Source organism: Malania oleifera, chromosome 1 (genome assembly GCF_029873635.1).
Source record: "Malania oleifera isolate guangnan ecotype guangnan chromosome 1, ASM2987363v1, whole genome shotgun sequence".
In the NCBI taxonomy this organism is placed as follows: domain Eukaryota; kingdom Viridiplantae; phylum Streptophyta; class Magnoliopsida; order Santalales; family Ximeniaceae; genus Malania; species Malania oleifera.
In genome coordinates, this window is record NC_080417.1 from 38081836 (window position 1) to 38101847 (window position 20012).

The window sequence follows — 20012 nt, forward strand, 5'->3', positions numbered from 1 at the left end:
AGGAGGACTTGAGGTCCAAACCAACCCACTATTAGCTTCTTTTGCTCTCTCTCTCTCTCTCTCTCTCTCTCTCTCTCTCTCTCTCTCTCTCTCTCACATTTGTGCACATATGCAGATGTGTGTGTGTGAATGCATGGTAGGAGCTTGTGTGCATGAATGTGGGCGCATGTATGCATGTATGTATGTGCATTTGTAGCATAGTGCATGTGTGTTGTGATGAAGTGAGCATGTATGTGTGGATGCATGCATGCATGAGTGTACATGCATGGTATGAACATGAATGTGTATACTGTATGCATGTGTATTGCATGTTAGTTCTGCATATTTATGTGTCTTGATTTGTTTGCATTCATGAGTGAATGCATGAATATGTGTGTAGTGTATGCATGCATGGGTATGTGCTTGTGTATGCATGCATGTATGTATATGTACATGTGGGTATTTGAGTGTGCATGTATGAGAGTTTCTATGCATGAATGTTTGCATGCATGTACATATATGTGTAAAAATGAGCATTGATGTGTAGGTGTTCATGTATGTATGTTTGCATGCATGTGTATGTGTGCATGCATGCATGCATGTGTGCATGAGTAGGTAAGTATGCATATATGTGTGAGCTTGATGTGTGTCCAAGCATGCATGCTTGAGTGCTTGAATATGCGTGTGCATGTGTGCCCATGAGTGCATCATAGGTGTTCATGCATGCATGAATGCTAACTTGGACATTTGAGTTTGTGAGTATGTGAATATGCATGCATGATGTGTGTATATGAAGAAGTGGACATGCATGTACATAAACATGAATGCTAGTATACATGTGTGTGCATGTGCGTGTTGTCATTACATGTGCATGTATTTGAGTTTGCATGCATAAATGTGTGTATGCATGCATGGGTGTGTTGTTGTGCATGTGTTTGTGTTGATGGGCATATGCACGTGTTAGTGCATGTGTATGCATGCATGAGTGTGGGTGTGTGCATGCGTGTATTTGTTTATGTGAGTAGATAAGCTTGCATTATGGTTCATGAATTTCTTGTATATGAAATGATAGCATATGTAAATGTGTTTTAAGTATGCGTAAATGTGTGGCCCACTATTATTGTTGTTGTTATTATGACAAAAAGCCCCCCCAAAAAATTGGAGTCTTTCTATTTATTTAAATATTTATGCTTGTTGTCATTATATTAAAAATCTCAAAAAAATGTTCAAAAACTTCAGAAAATTTCAAAAAAATAGGGCTAAGCATCTAGGGTTTTTTGTGCATCGCATGCCATCTATCTCTAGTTTTAATATCTTTAGCATGTGTGTTTAATACCTTGATGATGGGAAATTAGGGACGGGGTATTTAGACCTCATTTACGTTACTATGAGGAGGCAGTTTGTCTGGATCCTCCACATTAGAACTGTGATGAACAAAGCCAGACTCAATGCTTCATTCTAAGCACTCATTTCCATTGAAGTTATTGGAGATTAAGACCTAAGGTGCCCTTGACCTGTAGAGAGGCCGTGAGAAGGTTGTATTTTGGTTGGGCAGAGCTGACTTCTTTGGTGATAGATATGAAATAGGAATACTTAGAATGCCTGAGTGCTTTATAATTTCATAAGATGCGCAAAAGGTCCAATCATTAATAGGTAGTGAGAAGAGGCTCTGAATGTGTCAATCAAGTAAGCATGTCTTCTAGAGCCATGATCACTTTGTCTCCAATCTTCATTTCTTTTCCTAGATCTTCATCTGTGTTCAACCTAGATTGTCTCGATTGCATGTATGAGGTAGATTATGTACCAAAAGATGGGCTTGTTCCTCAAACCAAAAATCCCCAGATCACAAATCCATATTATGTCTGTGACAAGACCAAGTATCCTGAAAACCAAGGTGTAGTCCCAAGAGGGTGGTGAATTGGATTTAAAAATTTCTTTTAATTCCTTTTAACGAATTCTTGACTTCTTTTTGAGTTATTAAATACACAATGAATACTTAAAACAAAATTCAATTCACATCCACAACACAAGTATTTAAACAATCAAGTAACCAATCAATCAACCAAACCAATCAAATTTCCAATCAACCATAGTATCCAAACTAAGATATAATATTACACTTTTGTTTGTTTGCAGCCCTGTATATATGAAAGTTTGATTCAAGCCCTGTGATAATGAATTTGCTTTCTCAAAATGATTTTCAACAAAACATTCACACTCTTCCCAAAATTCAGAATTCAAATAAACTCTTAGTTAATTTATCTTTGAGTGTTAACCAATTAACGTACCCCCTTATGGTTTCCACAAAGTATGGATTAATCAACGTACTCCCTTTCAGTGTCTGCAACCCAAATCAAAATTGGACTTTAAGTTTACTTAATTTCCAAATTTACGTAGTATATATGATTAAGAAATTAAATCATCCACGCAATTTATATGTGCTGAAAATAAAGAGTAAGGGAAAGAGAGAGTGAGACTACGACTTTTACGAGGTTCGGCTTATACCCAGCTTACGTCCTCTCCTTTGGCAAACCACCAAAGGATTCACTACAACCAGTTCCTTTGCCGGGCGGAACAATACTGTTTACACACTCCTTCAGTAGGCTAGAGCCCACCTCTCCAAGTGATATCACCTCACTCGGTCACTCCTTCAATTAGGCTAGAGCCCGCCTCTCTAAGTGATATCCTCACGCTTAGCCAATGATCCAACAATCTTGGAATCGTCACAATCTACAAGAGATATGAAGTAAACACTGCATACAAGAACACTCTCAAAACAGAGTAGATTAGCACAAATTCAGCACTATGCACTTCAACAATTTAAATAGCAATATGAAATAGAATTGAAGTTCAAGTATAGAATTCACCAAGGGTTCTTTAGTGATTTGAGAAAAACTCAGTATGAGAACCGTATGTTGATGTTTCAGCAGCAATTCAGATGATTTCCCCCGGCAAGAGTATGAGCAATAGAGAACTTTGAGAGATAGTGAGAGATTGAATGCAAGTTTGCTGTGTAATTGCTTCGTTATTACTTTATTGGGATTAAGGTAGTATTTATAGACTTTTTTGGATTAGTTTCCTTGTTCCCCGAGTTACTTGGAGTGTCCACCAAGTTTTTATAACGTTCACATTTGAAAAACTAATTTTTAGAAATTTTCCGTTAAATTCAAAAATTCAAATTCCTGTAGAGTCAATTGGCTGGACAGGTGACTGGGTAAGCAATTTTCACAGGTTAGTCGGCTAGACAGGCGGCTGACACCTTTCTGTCTATTTAGAATTTAACCCAAATAAATGTCAGTTGACTAGCTTGACACAGTTCAAAGTGTCAGTTGGCTGGGTGTGTCAGTCGGCTGACTGATCTCAGTGCAAACTGTTAGTCGGCTGGGCAGTTTATCCACTCTGATGTTTTGTCAGTCGGCTGACCAATATTTGTGTTTTTCTGGTTAGTCGGCTGACCAGTCCACTTTTTGAAAATCTTTCATTTTTCATTTTTAGTTTTTAAAATTAGTTTTGCTCTCTTGATTTGATCTTTCATAAAACATTTTCCGGGATTTTGAAATAGGTCTCTAAGTCCATATTCAGCCCTAAAAGAGCTTCAACAATATTTCAAAAGATATTTAAAATAGCACTTAGATAAAGACTTCTAGGACTTTGAACATTCTTGGCGCTTGAGTCTTCATTGCTTGTCTTTTCTTTAAGCTCTCTTGCTTTGCTTTCTTTTTGCCTCTCTTGTTTTTCTTCAAGCTTTGATATACTTTCAAGCTCTCTCTCATATACTTCAAGCTTTAAAATATCATCTTGAAATCCATGCTTTAAGCTTCATATGATCAACCTTCTTTGAAATATAAGCTTTTAGCACATTCTCTTTCTTAAACCCTGAAATATTATTACTCAACAAATATGTTAGGTTTCACTTGTTTGTTAGCATCAAAATAGGATGTTAAGCCTTGTAAGGCCGACATATCCCTTAAACCTTTTGAAGAAGATCACTGGCAAGACAGCTGTTCCAAGGGGCGTTAAGGAGATTATTGAAGCTTCACCCTTTACCTTACCTTCCATGGGAGGAAAAGTCTCCCTGTTTGCTTTAGAAATTTGCTCCTTGGTTTGAAGTTTTGCAAGTACGAGCATGCTTTCACTGCCACTACACAAACAACACTAAATGCAAGAATTGTTAGCTTCACAATCTTCCCCAACTTTTGCATGCACTTATCAAACTTGAATATGAAAATTGCTCTCAAGGTCTAGGTCCAGTTTGTCAGAGCACCCCAAATCTCTATTTTTGTTGTAGCCACTCTTCATCACCAGATGGTTTACGGATTCCAAAATCATTCTTTTGGCTTGGTAACTCCTTGAGGAAGCCAACAAGCTCTCTTTGTCAATTATGATACCACCTTTGTCCCAAGCCACATATATATGCCAAGGCAGTTACCCAGGAAACAGCCACTCAAGCTCCTTCCAAAGTGTTGGATCACCAAGTACAAACAACTACATCGCATCCCCAAGTTGATCATACTTCATGACCCTGTCTACAAATCCATTTAGAATGACAATGTTTCACATCTCCTTCCTAGAAGGCCATCGATCCCTGTTTGACTCAACTTCCCAACATGTCTTTCCTACCATGATGATTTAACCACATCAATTGTCATTAGCGCCTCCAAGAGAACATAAGGTGAAGATCAAACCATCTGCTAGTGCCATCAACCTGGCCGATCCAACATCTCTAGGATCTTAAGTCCCAATCCCGTACTTCAAGGGAGATAGCCTTCCTGTCTACAAACCCATGACCAGGAGCGGCCATAAGTGGTTTGGTATTGACTGCATGTGTGATGAATGTCTAAAGGATCCCATTTATGATTTTGAAGAAGAAAACAGACGAAGGTGGAAGAAGAAGAAGAAGAATTTCCAACAAAAGCTAAAAAAGAGATACGAAGACAGAGATCCAACATTTGGCTTGCTGGGAGAACCATTAGGAAAATTTGACTATTATTTTAAATATGGAGAGAAAGAGGCACGTGATGATCTTCCTCATATGAACATATTAAGACCCTCAAACTATGTTGGTGATTTCCCACCATTACAATATGAAGATACGAGGTCAAGATCAAAACATTCTTGGAAGGTCAGAGATCCATTTGTCATCAACCCAGATAGATTTACTAAACAAGTTTCTCTAGCTAAAGCAACTCTCAAATGGCAATCTGAAAATGCCCTTGTGCAGAACAGGATGTTGAAACAAATTGTTGATAACCAAAAGGAGCTAGCTAACAGAGTTGAGAATAAATTTGACATTACAACCATCCTTATTGATAAATGCCAGAATCATATCTAGAGGGTCCGTGAAGAGCTTATGCAAATGATCCAACACATTATAGCATTCTCGCCTGCCTTCAAAAAGAAAGAAGCAGAAATGCAACAAATTGAAGCTCAGCTAAACTCTCTCAAGCAGAGCCAACAACAACAAAACAGACCGGTGAGGATAGAACCCCTATTCCCACTATCCACTCTGACATTTAGCTCTCCCTAACCAGCTTACCAGCCTATATCAAGGCAGACTTCCTATAGAGGAAGTGAATCCTTTCTCTATATGAAAAAGAGGCAACATACTCAGAAGCTAACCCAAACCTAAAGGGTTGAAACAACGATAACCTCCACAACACAGAAAAAAGACAAGCAAAAAGTCGGTGAGTCAAGTATCCACTCAATTTCCAAACTACTAGCATAGATGGCAAATCCATCATGAAGATATCTTGAAGAAGCACCAAAAGAAGAGACTCCACTTCCAACACTTTCCATCATAATAGAAGATGATTTATCTCAATGTTCATTTGAAGAGGAGATACAGCCCCCCAGAGTCACTATGATGACCCAACAATCCACTCATAGATCAGAATATGACAATCCCACTGATGATGAAGAAATAAATGATAACATCAATCTCTTAGAGAACACCTCATCTGCTATCTCGATGCAAAGCCCAAGCAGTTCAAGTGGTAATGGATCAACTATATCATGAGAAGGAATTCCACCAAATAAGTGGAGGAATAAAATCCTCGAGCTCCATGCCTGGCGCACAACTGAATTAATGAAAGAGTGGATTACACTAAAGGAAGTCATCGGAAGGGCTGTCTCCAAGTTTGTTTGTAGATTCAAAGTTTGGTGGGTAAATCTTGGAGACTATTGATAAATTGCAAATATTACAAGTCCCAGATCTCGTTGTCTTCATATCCACATTCGTTGAGGAATTCTGTGGAGTATGGGAAGACCATGTTACCTGGCTGAAAATCAAATGCCGTTCGCTTAAAAGAAAAGATCTTAAGAAGCATTACAATCTTATCTCCAAAATATACTACACTCTCTGCAAGACCATATGATATCAATCTCAAGCAAACATACCTGAATAGCCTTCCAGATCCATTAGTAGAAGAAGCTCTTCGAGAGCTCCAAATGAATGGAGAAAGACTTGAAAATACTTTTCTCAGTAAACTTACCAAAGTGCTCTCATGAATTTGGATGCACTTTGCAGAAAATATGACATGAACAGGAGAGTCCAGGAAGTAGACATGAAGATAACAAAAGAATGTAAAAGAACGGATCTCCTCATCAAGTGTAAAGGAGATAAGTAGCGCTCTTGTTCGATGGGAGAAAGAGAAAATGTATTTCTTCCAGAAAGTCTAGAAGATCTAAGCATAAAGAGAAAAAATGGAAATATTTGAGAAATAAGGAGCACGGAAGGTCCCAAAAGATCACCGATGTTAAATCTGCTACCAAAAGGGACATTACACAAAGAAATGTCCTTAGAGAGAGAGAGAATCAAACTAATCCAGATGTTGCATAAAGTCTCAGACTGGGATTCAAATGATGACATTGAATCCGTTCTCTCTAGATGATCACCAAAACGAAGAACCCATCCTTGCCCTTCTTGCAAAGCAAGCAAATGGACCCATCAGATTCTTGAAGATGAAGATTTTGAGAGCTATCGGGTTGATCCAAGTCCAGAGTGTTCCTATATCCAACCTATCAACAATGAATGCTACCCAGTAGCATCAACAGAAGAAGGATTGAGCAAGAAACACTTTGAGAGATATTTCATTAAATGAACAAGATACAAGTACAAGATACAAAGTACAAGATACAAGATACAAGAGAACTCTTACAAGAGACCCTTAGTTCTCTCTTGCTTTGTCTATCTTTCAGCTAGAACTCTCCTTATATATAGAGGGGAGTAAGGGAATATGTTGTGGCATATTCTTTATTCTTACTCCTTACAAAATATGTTTTTACAAAGTGAGAATGACATAAAGCTTACAAAGACTACGACACAAAGCAATACAGTAAAAACTAATAATGATAAAGCTGGTGCAGACATAACATATCAGTGATTATATTATGCCTTGTACTTCTTCTTCTTCTTCAGCTGGATAACAAGCCATTACTTCCAGGTCATTAATGGTTCCATTGTTGCTCGTTTGGTCCACATAGTAAATTGCCAACTTGTTTGCTAAGAAAGTATTGTAGAACTTGGGGAACAATATTGAATGATGACTATTTTTGGCCCTTCCAGTGTCCTGGTAATGCATCAGGTTGAACATGTCTTCAGGCCGTTTTTTTGGATCAATATTATTGAAATAGCACATGCTTTTTCTTGTTTCAATACAATGGGGTGCTGGCAGGTGTGGGTTTGCAAATAGGTTTTCCTTGAAGCTGCATATCCTTTCACATATGGGAAATAAATTGACATATCTACCCCCCGTGTCTGAACTTCACTTCTGAGATGAAATGTGACTAATACATATGGGAACATGGTCATGAAATCAAGCCAATTGACCCATTGTTCTTCAGTTTTGAAGAATAGAAACTGGTCTTTGAGATAACTATACTGCTGAGGCCTCTGCCTTTAGTTAGGTTGTTTTCAGTCTTTGGTGAGGATGTGGCCTTCCCACGAACAATTGAAGCCTTCTTAAAAGTGTGTTATAGAGGCTTTTGGAGAAGGAAGAAAGGGATGGTTCTTTGGAGATGTGCTGCATTTGCCATCCTTTGGACAGTACGGAATGCAAGGAGTTTTAATGGCAAAGCAACCCCACTTTGTACCCTATGTGACACAGTGGTTTTCTTTGCGCCTTTGGTTCATTCTTTCTGTTCTATCTGGGGATTACTTTTGGCTAATCTTCAAAGCAGTTAGAAGGGAGCATTAACTATAATTTCTTTTGTTTCATTGGCTTTTTAGGAGGATTTCTTATCCTCCATCCATTGTCAATTCTTCTCTCTCTTGTTAATGAATTTCTTTTTCTATTGGAAAAAAATGTGCAAGGCATGTATTTTAGTTATTTGACTTTCTAATGTTTAAAATTTCATATTTGTTGAAGATTACTTTGGAGCCTTTCCCATCGTTGATGTTTGAGTGAGAGGCCATGGGCTTAAGCAATGGAGTGGGGAATTTATTTCTCTTTAAAATTTCATTTGGACTGCTAAGGTTACTCAGAGAGTTGAAGACTTGGAGTTAAGGGATTGTTAAATCTTATTTTTTATTTGGAAATGTATTCTTTTTTGATGGACTATTATATTCTGTCTATTTTGACGTCATGGTCTTATGAAAACATGGACTAAAGGTTCAGTGGATTGTTCTTTTGAGGTTTCTTCACTTTCCAAGATTTTTAGGCTTGTTATTTGTATAGTTATATTAGTGTCTTGCAAGGTTTGAATTCCAAGGACCAATTTAACTTTAGTTCTTTTCATCTCATATTTTGGGTCTCAATTGTTAAAACCAATTGAACACCACCATTGGTTTCTTTGTGAATGCTTCTATGGCTATTTCATCTCATATTTTTGTGCTTAGTTGTTCAAACCAAATGTAGACTATCGGTGGTTTCTTCATTATGAGGTGAGTTGAATATTTTCTATTTTAAGAATCCAAACCAAACAATTAATAAAGAGTTATTTCAACAGTTCAGCCAGTTATTTTTTCTCTAAGCTAATTTTCGGATAGTTTGGTCCGGTTTCCATTTTGAAAAACCAAACTAAATTGATTGGTTCTGTTCAGTAACTTCAGTTCTCACAAGAGGATCGCTTTGGTGCAGTTTGCCCCCACAAAAATAAAAAAACCAAATTTGTTTTTGGTTTTTAATTTCCCCACCTGAACCAAGCAATTGGGCAGCCCTTTTTGAGATCTTATGGCACCCCTTGAAGTCAAAGCCTTCTGGAAAGTTGATGTACTAAGATCCACCTGCTTTAATTTCTGCCAGAGGCCCAGAGCTAAGAACCTGCCAAACCTGTTCTTTTTGAGTTGAAGCATTAGGGTTTTCACCCCTTCCTCTTCCTTCTAAACCATTAGGGAGGTTAGTTGCTGGCCCCGAAGTCAGCCCAACCACTCTGCCTCTTCCACTTCTGCCACTACGGCATTCAGTGACCCTGGGTAGGTCTTGTTCTGCATCAAATACCTACTTGAGCAATTTCCTTTCCATGGCCACTAACCTTTTTGTGTTTTTTGCATGAGGGAGTTCTCTTGATAACACCCTCTCGAGCCTCTCTAGGAAGACCAAGGTAAGAGGCTCCAGGTTTATTACCCAAAAAGAACATAGGCTTCAGATTGGTGGCAGTTTTTGTGGAAGTTGAAGAGCTTTGGTCCAACAATTCAAAGTCCTGGGATGAAGAATGGTTCTGTGGGGTAGTTTATCTAAAGAAGAATGGACAAGTTGAGGGTGGAAAAACTTGGTGAATGTGAATTCAACTTATTTTTGTTGAATTAGATTTCAAATACAAAAAAATAAAATAAAATTGTGGAACATGTCTTAATATCAAACTGAAAGGAGGTGAAAAAACAAAGAACAAAATAAAACCAGAGAAAGATGAGTACTCTAAATAGAAAAAAAAAGTCATGCAGTTGTGCAAAAGAAAATTGATCTCAAGCTTAAACATCTGTGGTCAATTATGCCTCACCTTCGTTTCTAACTTCGAATCCCCCAAAAAACAAGTGGCACAATAAATATTTTCACAAGTGCGCAACAGTTCTTTTAACACAGGTGACAGACCACCTGATGAATTGAAAAAAAAAATTGTTTAGACGAAAACAACCAGCAACGAGCTGAATGAACTCCAAGGCCAATCTAGAAGGGCCTCTCCATCACTGTGGAGTGTGGACTACAGCTGTGTGCGGATTTATTTGCTCAGAAGCTATGGGCTGACTACAGTGGGTTTTCAAAGAGAAAAGTGTGATTATGTTAATCCCTCTCACTATTTTTGGGGTTATCTAGAGTCTGTGGAGGTCCATTTGTCAAATCTGTCGTTGTTTCATCCTTCACCCTAAATTTGATGTGGGGATGGATTCTCATATCCATTTTTTGAGTAACACGTCCTTTTCCACTTCTTTCCCTCGTCTCTTTCGACTGAGTTTTGAGCAAAAGAGTCATCTTTCCTTGTTGGGGATTTGAGTAGCCTATTGGTTTGCTGGAATCTCCATTTTAGGAGACCTTTTAACGACAGGGAGATGGTTGAGTTGCCTTCTTTGATATCTTTATTGAATTTGAGTAATCTTTCTTTGGGGATGGATGTTCGGTCTCGGTCTTTGGATCAGTTGGGAGTGTATTCTTGCAGATTTTTTTATGAATTCGTAACTCCAATTCTTCTTTCCCACTCCTATCATATCATTTGGAAGGTCAAGACTCCCTAAAAAAGTAAGGCTTTCACTTGCTTGGTTGTGCTTAGTAAAATAAATACCAAAAACTTGCTGCAAATCAGGAGACCTTCGAAGGTGCTCTCTTCCGATGTGTGTGTGCTTTGATACAAGAACTTGGAGACAGTTTCTCATCTTCTTTTGCACTGAATTTTCTTGGAGGATTTGGCATAAGCTGTGTGGTATTTCAGGAGAGAGCTGGGTATGTCCTTCTTTGGTGGGAGAATTGTTCGCTATTTCTTTTGCAGAATTTGGAAGAAGGAAAGGGCAATTCTATTGAAGTGTGGCGTACTTGCAGTTTTATGGGGGTTATGATTGGAGCATAATGCACGGATATTCACTGGGAAATTAAATTGAATGATGGTTTGGGATAAAATTTAGTATTTGACCTCACTGTGGTGTGTTAGTTTGAGATTTTTCATAGGAATTAGTTTCCAGGAGTTACAGAGAGATTGGAGGAACCTGTTGGCCTGTTGATCATTCTTTTTTGTTATTTTTCAGTTGTAGTTTTCTTTTGGATTGTTCCAGGCTTTTTTGGGGAGATGTCCCACTCTCTCTTGTGTAAATCTTCTTCCTATTAATGAAAATTTTCTTTTGCCCTAAACCAAAAAAGGAAAAAGAAAAATTGAGGTTCTGTGAAGGGCATGTGAGAACATTTGAAGGAGAGAAACTGTTTCTCATGAAGGCTCAAAGATAGGTGGTTAAAGGGTTTAAACTTTTGGTATTTAGTATATTGAAAAAAACTGAACTGGATATGCAGTCCATCTAAAGATTTCTTGGCTTGTAAATGGGTTCTCTCTTGTGCATGGGTTAGCACCCCCTTTGGTGCCTTTATTATTTCAATTTTTCTTTACTAAAAAATTTCATATGAATAGCATTCACAATTGTGAAGTGGAATTAGTTGATGGTGGTGTGAATATAGTCTGTCATAGTTTTTCTTTTTCTTTTTCATGTTTTAACCAAATGTTGTTATTTATATTTTATTATTTTCTGCTCCCTTGATGAAAGGAATTTCTTGCCATTATGCTGATTATTAGTATTCTATTATTCTTTATTTATTTTCCTAGTTTTCAACCTGATGTGGGAGGAGGCTTGACATGGTTTTGACCTGGTAGAAATTGTTCTGGTGAACACAGGAAAAACAACTGTCACTTAATTGGGCTCCAGGCCCCAGGTACACGGAATGTGCCAAAGGAGTATCCTGTTCGACCTTCTGTACCTTCTGTTGGATTCACAGCTAATGTGCAGAAGCAGTCACCTGTTGGGCTCACAGCTAATGTGCAAAAGCAGCTGCCAGTTGACCAGCCTATTATTGGTATCTCAGCAAATTCAAGGCAGGATATGAGTAACATGCAACCTGGAAGCAGCTGCCCAGTAAACTTTCATACTGAATTACCTGCTTTTCGGCCTGTTATTGGTCTTGCTGATGTGAGTAACATGAAACACCTTTGTTTACAACATTTATGCATGCTTTATGATTATAATTGATTGCCAGAATGTGCAGTTTTAACGGAAATGAGCAAAGTGGAAAACTGAACTTAGTTAACTGAATGCTTAATTAAGTGTAGGCAATGGTGCAAACCAGATCATAGCCTTGATATCTTGGTATTCATTTTTTAATGTAACAGGTTTATCCAAAAATGAAAATAAAAAATTGAGGTAGCATTCATTGTACATTCATATAACACGCATGATATTTATTGGAATGTTATTACTAAATTAGTAATAATGTCTACATTTCTATACTCATGTATGTTTGAAATATCAAATATTTTTTTAAAAATAGTATGGTTTTAGTGATTATTCATTTTTTAGTGCCTGCAAATTGAAGAACTAAATTTGTTTAAATAACATTAAATTTGATATAAGCATTAATTATAGAATGTTTAAAACCTTTCCCAAGTACTAAATTATACCATATGATGAAAATGTAGTCAGAATATGCGAGGGATACAAAAGATGCTTTAGTGACCATAAATAATCTCTATCATAAACAGCAGGTGTGATAAATGCGATAAATTATGTGTGAAGGGTTCAACATGCAATGACAGTTTCCAGAACATCCTCTTTCAACCAGTCTTTTGGGCAAAATACATGGACCCCGTGTGTGGGAGAAGCCTAAGATTTGGATTTGTGTGGATTTGGAATAAATGTGATACAAAATTGTGTTGAGTTTTGTCCAAATCTACGCAAATTCAAATCCAAAGCCCAAAATTCATGCTCCTAAATGGAACGTGACCTTCCTTAGAGTTTATCAAAATGACTGGAATTTCCCTTAATAATTAATAATTTCCTCTAACCTTCCATAACGTTGAGTTTTGTTACCACTTCTTACCTCTCCGCCTGTCAAATGTTAGCAAGTCACACTGGATCTGATGATGTCATCTTATTTTTCTTAAACTGCCCTTTTTTCCTGATGAAAACATTTTGAGTCTTCCAAAATATTCTAATGCTATCTTCTTCTTATGTTTGTTTCCAGGCTGAAATTATTCTGTTTCATCTTTCCAGGATGAACACTCAGAACCTGGTGCTTACTGCTTTGACAATGATAATGAGGGTTCCTCTTCTGTGCCCGATCACCATTCTCTTCTTCTTCTCCTCTTAATCTTTATTGAATCTATTCCCCTTTCATCATGTGTCTCTTCCATAGAACCCAAACCTTCTTCCCCGTAATTTGACGATGATGGAGCCTCTTCCCATCCTTAGACTCCATTATCTCTCATCTCATGTCTCCTGAAACAGTCATGAATTGCAGTTGAACTATGTCAATTTAGTAATTTACTATGCTAATGTCTTTAGCCTAGAAACAGTGGTGGAGCTTCTTTTGTATGAGGGTAAAAAATGTCAAAAGAAATATAATCTTACACCTTTTATTGGACATCACTAACAGGAGAAGTCAGTGTAATTTTTTATATTTAAGGGGAGATTCTTTTTTGACAAAATTCAAGGCAAGTCATTGTATTTTTCCCTAATATTTCTCATCCGAGTAATGATATATTTGCATCTGTAAGGATTATCAAGTACATTCACACAAGTGTGCTGAAGGGAAGGTGGGGACAAGACGAGATCAATCCTTCCTTGGAAATGCCATACTATTAACAGCTACAAAGACATTATATGCTAGTGCTCTAGAATGCTACCGTGGAAATTTTGAGAAGCATTGTATGCAAGAGCTCTAGAATGCTACTGTGGAAATGTTGATTGGAGGATCATGCACCTTTGTGTTTGTGTCAAATTATCGCATTTTTATAATACAACTTGTATGATGCAGTATTCTTATTATAAGAGTTATCTAGTTGTCATTTATGTTTGTGTGCCATCTATTGCAGGGTACCTTCAAAGAAGCAATGTCTATAGATTCTTCTGGGTCCACATCCATTGATCAGCTAGCTGACGAGAACATAGAACTGTTCATGAGGTAAAAATTATACATTTTTATCTAGCAGTCTAGGGTTTTGTTACAACTTCACAAACATGCAGCCATCTTTCAATTGTGTGGTCTTGCATGAAAAAATAAAATTGTAGTTCTTTTGGAGTATGGCACTTAAAGTAAAATTATCTTGTGTAATGACATTAATTGATCACGAGGTTCTAAAATGTTAGGAAAGGATAACTTTCAATGAAGGCCTCCATTAAATGTTACAAATCAAGCACAAGTGAAGACGTTTCTGCAGTCCTTGTAGATTTCATCCTTTTTGGCATGCATTTGAAGATGTTAGCATTGAAGTTCCAACAATGTTTTTCTTCATTTTTTTTTTTAATAAATAAGCATTACATCTAAGGAAGCGTTTGGCTCAGTTTATCCTTAATGCCCTCCTGGAATCTCTTTCTTGGGAATCTTATTCTTGGGAATATGACAACCATCTTGTGGGAATGTTTTTGTTTGGCTCTCTTTAGGATTCCTGGGAATATAAGATTACGATCTATCTTAACCTGTAATGATAACTTACATTCTTGTAATTTACATGCATATATGAAATACTAATAATAGTCATTGCAATAATATTTAGTAATATTTTTAATAATACTAATCATAATGAAGAAAATAAATAATGAAAATAATAGCAGCAAAGACAACAATGATTATTTAATAGTAATAATTCAAATAAACAATAATAAGACTTTTTAAAATATTTTTATGGTAATAATCATAATAGTAAATATAAAAAAATAATGATAACCAATAACAATTATTATTATTATTATTATTATTATTAATATTGTTATTAGTAGTAGTAGTAGTAGCGCACAAGAAGGAACAATTTTGTCCAAAAAGCGGTCAATGGTAGGGATGTTTTTGTCCCATGAAGTTGGATTCTGGCATTCAAGATTACCTAAGGGAGGGATGGGCCTTGAAGACCCATATTTTGGGGATCTTGCCCTGGGAATCTAGCAGCATAGGATTTCCACGAGTTCCCATAAGTGGATATCCAACATTGCATGAAACACATTACGGGGATCCTGAAGGGTAAGCCAAGTCAAATGTTTACTAATTGATTTAAGTTAGGCATATCAATAAATTAGGAAACTGCATTAGAGATTAATTAAATGAGCTTTTAAAATTTGAAAATTTACCCAAATTTTGTATTCCTGTACCTAACACCACATTATGGCATAAAATGTTTGCATTGTAAATGTGTCTTTATAATTCTATAATGTTCGACTGAAATACATCCAAATTTAATTGGTTCATTAAATTATGTGCCTTTCTCCTGTTTTTGTTCATTATGAATGAACATGTTGCTCCTTTTTATGTTCTGTATAAATTAAATGAAATGTTGATACTAGAGAGTTTAGCTGGCACATAGTAATGCTTCTCCTCTTCATGGGCTTACTGCTATGTATTAAAATTGTCCTTATTGCAAAGCATTGTGCGCCTATGTGACATTTGAAGTCAGCTGCCCTTATGTGTCATTTCAGGCGTGAGGCGCATATACAAAAAGAGAACGAGTTGAAACAGATGGTAGGTAAAATTGTTCTTCGTAGACCCACTTGTGATCAAATGCTTGAATTTGTAGGATGTGGTATTTGACAATCAATGGAAATGCAACAATTGAATATGGTTTGATTGCTGTAATGTGACACAGGTTGAGGATTTGGAGAAGGAACTGAAGGAAGCCAAAAGGAACTGTGCTCAACTTGCTTCTCTCCTTGAATTTAGGAAGAAACAGCGAACTGGAAAGGTTTGATACATGGACATAATGGAACAGTAAAGAGCGATTACTTTTCCCTGATTTCTAGAGCACAACAATGGATAATGCACCATGTGTGCTTAATGAAAGTGTTGCCATTAATGTCTATAAATATATATCAATATCGAGTGTTTTAATCCCTGATTCGGCAGGTGTGTTACAACTTTGCACATGTTTGTTTTTACAGAACCTTATTATTATTTGTGAAAATGAAATTGCAAGTGGAAGTTGTGAAGAGCCACCAATATGGCAAGAATTTAGATCTGCCAATATGTTCTGCTGCTGCAATTTCCTTAACCTTGCATTTGGGAACATCGATTTGGGTCTTAGATGTGGATTTAAACAAAGTATTAAAAAAAAGTATTAGTAATTTTTTCCCATATCAATACAAATTTAACAAATTCATGCTATCGAACACTATTTAAAGTTCCAATTTTTTAATACTAGAGTTTAATGTGGACTGGGGGGGGGGGGGGGGCTTGGGTCCCTTTGCAGAATTTAATTTTAATTTTCATTGTTATCTTGATGTGTAGAAATAATATTTTTCCTTTTTGTTTGTTGGATAAATAATTTTATTGAGGAAAGAGAAAATTGTAACCAAAGACATTAGCGCAGTGAACAAGAAAAATAAAGAATATATGGGGTTAACAGTGACTTAACAATAGGGAACTGGTAGCTTGGCAAATTTTTTTTTGGCTTGAGCAGTAAATGCAGTCCATCCTTGACGTGTATTGATTGAATAATCAATAATTCTGGGGATGTAGTGGAAAAAGAAATGGGTCAAACGGTTTTGTAGGTCTTCAATCTCTATGATATAGCAGCCTCTGTTTCCAAGGTGCATGTTTTCTATCTTCTAGGGCTAGAGAGTGAGCAAGTGAAAACTAAAAGTCTCTTGTAATAGTTACGACGATAATTGGATCTCTAATCTTTTAGGAGTGCTTGTTTTAGACCTCACTTCTTTGTATTTAATGATAGAAAGTTGGGCACTTAGTGTAGCATCGATAACAAGAAAGAGTAAAACAAGGAAGAATAGAACAAGAAACACACTAAGAGATAATTCATTAATTGAACATGCTGAATATAAGACGAGGGGAAGACAAGTTCTAACAAATTGGATCTTTGATCTTTCAGGAGTGTTTTGTTCAAGACCCCACAACTTCGTATTTTAATGGTGTAAAATTGGGCACTCAGTATAGGATTGATAATAAGTAAGAGCAGAACAAGAAATAATAGATCGAGAAACATACTAAGAGATATTTCATTAATTGAACATGTTGAATACAAGACGAGAGGGGAAGACAAGAGAACTATTACAAGAGACTCTTAGTTTTTGCTTGCTCTGCCGTTTTATGGGTCCAATTCGGCACTCAATGTAGGATTGATAATAAGAAAGAGTAAAACAAAGAAGAATTAAACAAGAAACACACTGAGATATTTCATTAATTAAACATACTTAATACAATACGAGGGGAGAAGACAAGCAAATTATTACAAGAGACTCTTAGTTCTCGCTTGCTCTGTCACTCTTTGGGTTAGAAGACTCCTTATATAGAATGGAGAAAGGGAATATGCTGTAACATATGTTGTTACAATATATGTGACTAAAATTGCTTTTCTAAAGCTACTTTTTTAAAGCTAAAACTAATAATACAAGACACATGAAATAAAGTTGAGGTTGACAATACAGAAGCATTCAGAACATGCGATCAAGAAACAAGGAAGAGATGAGTTGGTGTTGTCGTGGCATCTTATAGATCATATCTTGCCTTGTATTCCTCTTCTTCCTCTGTAGGATAGAGGGTCACGACTTCATGGTTGCCAATAGTTCCCATATTTCTGAGTATACTTGATTAGATGGAACTCGAATTTTTAAATCCTTTCTTTTTTTACTACCGAGATCTCTTTGAACGTGGAGTGATAATGCAATTCAAATTCTTTGAATGCTTCACTCTTGTACCCATAGATATGCCTAGTCTCATCTTTATTTTCTTCAACTAAAGCTGCACTCGAGTATTTATCACTTGCATCAATTTGTAGGATCTTTTTTCCCTTGTCAGGAATCTAGAGGCCAACCTGTTTGTTATATAGGTTTTATAAAAGTGAGGGAACAAGACTGAGTAACGGGTAGTCTTGGCTCTTCCATCATCTTGGTAATGCACAAAGTTGAACAGGTCTTGTGGTTGCTTCTTTGGATCCACATTATTAAAATAACATATATTTTCCTTGTTTCAACCCAGTGGGAAGTGGGGGAACAGGACTAAGTAGGGGAACAAGACTAATTAATGGGTGGTTTTGGCTTTTCCATCATCTTGGTAATGCATTGGGTTGAACTAGCCTTATGGTATCTTTTCTGGATCAAATTATTAAAATAATACACATTCTTTCTTATTTCAACCCAGTGGGAAGCTGATAGGTGAGGATTTGCAAATTGATTTTCTTTGAAACTTCTTATCTTTTCATATAGGGGAAAGATGTTGACATATCTCTCCCCTCCTTGAGTTTGGGTTTCATCCTTGAGATGGAAAGTGACCAGTAAATATGGAAATCTTGTCATGAAATCAAGCCAATTCACCCACTCTTCCTTAGTTCTAAAAAATAGGAACCAATATTTTAGATAGTTGTACTTTTGGGGCCTTTGCCTTCTATTTGTGATGAACATGTATGTCCATGGCTTGTGCACGACCATAGCAATACAGTATGATCTGGCAAGATGCCAAAGAGAAGGAATACCTCTTTAAGGAAATTAATATCGGACAAGGTGGGTACCTAGAGACCATCAACGTAGGGACAGAGTGGGTGCCAGTCAACATACTTAAATGGGGCGTCAACCAGACCATAGTTGGAAAGAAGAATGGATTTAAGCCTTTGTATCGTTTTGGTGTTTCCCTTATCAATGGTATGACAAAGAATATTGTCCTGGATCTCACTGGGGAGACTTTGGATTATTTTTGTGAAGCTGGACGAGCTTGAAGAAGACGAGGATATCATGATGAAAAGAACTTGGAGGTTGGTTGGTCTCGAAAGGAAGTCACTAAAGATCTTGTGCTTTCCTTTGATGTGCTTCACCTCAAATTTATAATGTGAGAACCAGTTAGCCTATTTAAGAAGTTATCCTTGCGAGAGGATCTTTTCTTGAATTGTGTTATCTTCGAAAAAGATGGCATATCCATTTCTTGTGTAAAAGTATGCCCAGATAAACGAAACTTGAAATTTTCAATCCTTTTCTTACTATCAAGATCTCTTTGAATGTGGAGTGATAATGCAATTCAGATTCTTTGAATGCTCCACTCTCGTATCCACAGATGCGTCTAGTCCCATCTTCTTTTTTTTCAACTAAAGCTGCATCCTAGTATTTGTTGCTTGCATTAGTTCGCAAGATTCTTTTTCCATTGTCAGGAATCTAGAGTGGTGGCAATTGCATAGCCATACCTTTAAGAGACTTTATCGCTCTAGTGTGTCTATATTCCCATGGGGGCACATCTTTATTTTTCAATAGCTGATGTAGTGGCGCTGTATATACTGCGAGCCTTGAAACAAAATCTACCATGTAATTGACAATACGAAGAAATTGTTGTAGTTGCTTTATTGTCATCTGAGTGTCTAGAAAAGTGTTGAGCTGTGCTGCAATATGTGGCTGTAGTTCATACTTTCCTGGGCTTATCTTCATCGTAAGGAAATCAATTGCTTCAACACCAATTATCATCTTCTTTTCCAATAGCATGATTCCATAATGTGCAACAATCTCTATGAATTGATTTAGGAGCTATAGCATGAGATGTTGTATTCTTTGAAAATAGCAGAATATCATCAATATAGATCTTAAGATATGATGGAGGATAGGTTAGAAGATTTTAATCATTGCTCTTTGGAAGATGGATGGGACCACCTTAAGCCCAAATGTCATGACAGTCCATTGGTAGTGGAAATTGGGTATGGAGAAAGCTATCTTGGGCCTATCATCTGGATGGATACCCAATTGCCAAAAGCTATCTTTCAAGTCGATTTTTTATAATATTTGGGCCTTTAATAATTGTGAGAATAAGCTGACCCAACTTGATAATGGAAATTTGTCATCAGTAAGAAAATGATTTGAGGGGCTGATAATTTATAATGAGTCTAAGTTTTCCCCTAGCTTGTTCAGCCCTCTTGTTGACATAGTGTTGACTTTTTGA

General features: G+C 36.8%; 1 protein-coding gene across 1 annotated transcript in view; it reads left to right on the forward strand.

The window, feature by feature from the left end:
* Positions 1 to 16081, forward strand: part of LOC131160808 (protein MICRORCHIDIA 2-like) — a 76533-nt gene extending 60452 nt beyond the window's left edge. Inside the window, exons 15-18 of the mRNA XM_058116692.1 lie at positions 11785 to 12076; positions 13978 to 14066; positions 15569 to 15611; positions 15736 to 16081. Of these exons, the coding sequence (XP_057972675.1) occupies positions 11785 to 12076; positions 13978 to 14066; positions 15569 to 15611; positions 15736 to 15837 (526 nt within the window). The 3' untranslated portion in view covers positions 15838 to 16081. The remainder of the gene's footprint in view (positions 1 to 11784; positions 12077 to 13977; positions 14067 to 15568; positions 15612 to 15735) is intronic.
* The last annotated feature ends 3931 nt before the right edge of the window (positions 16082 to 20012 follow it).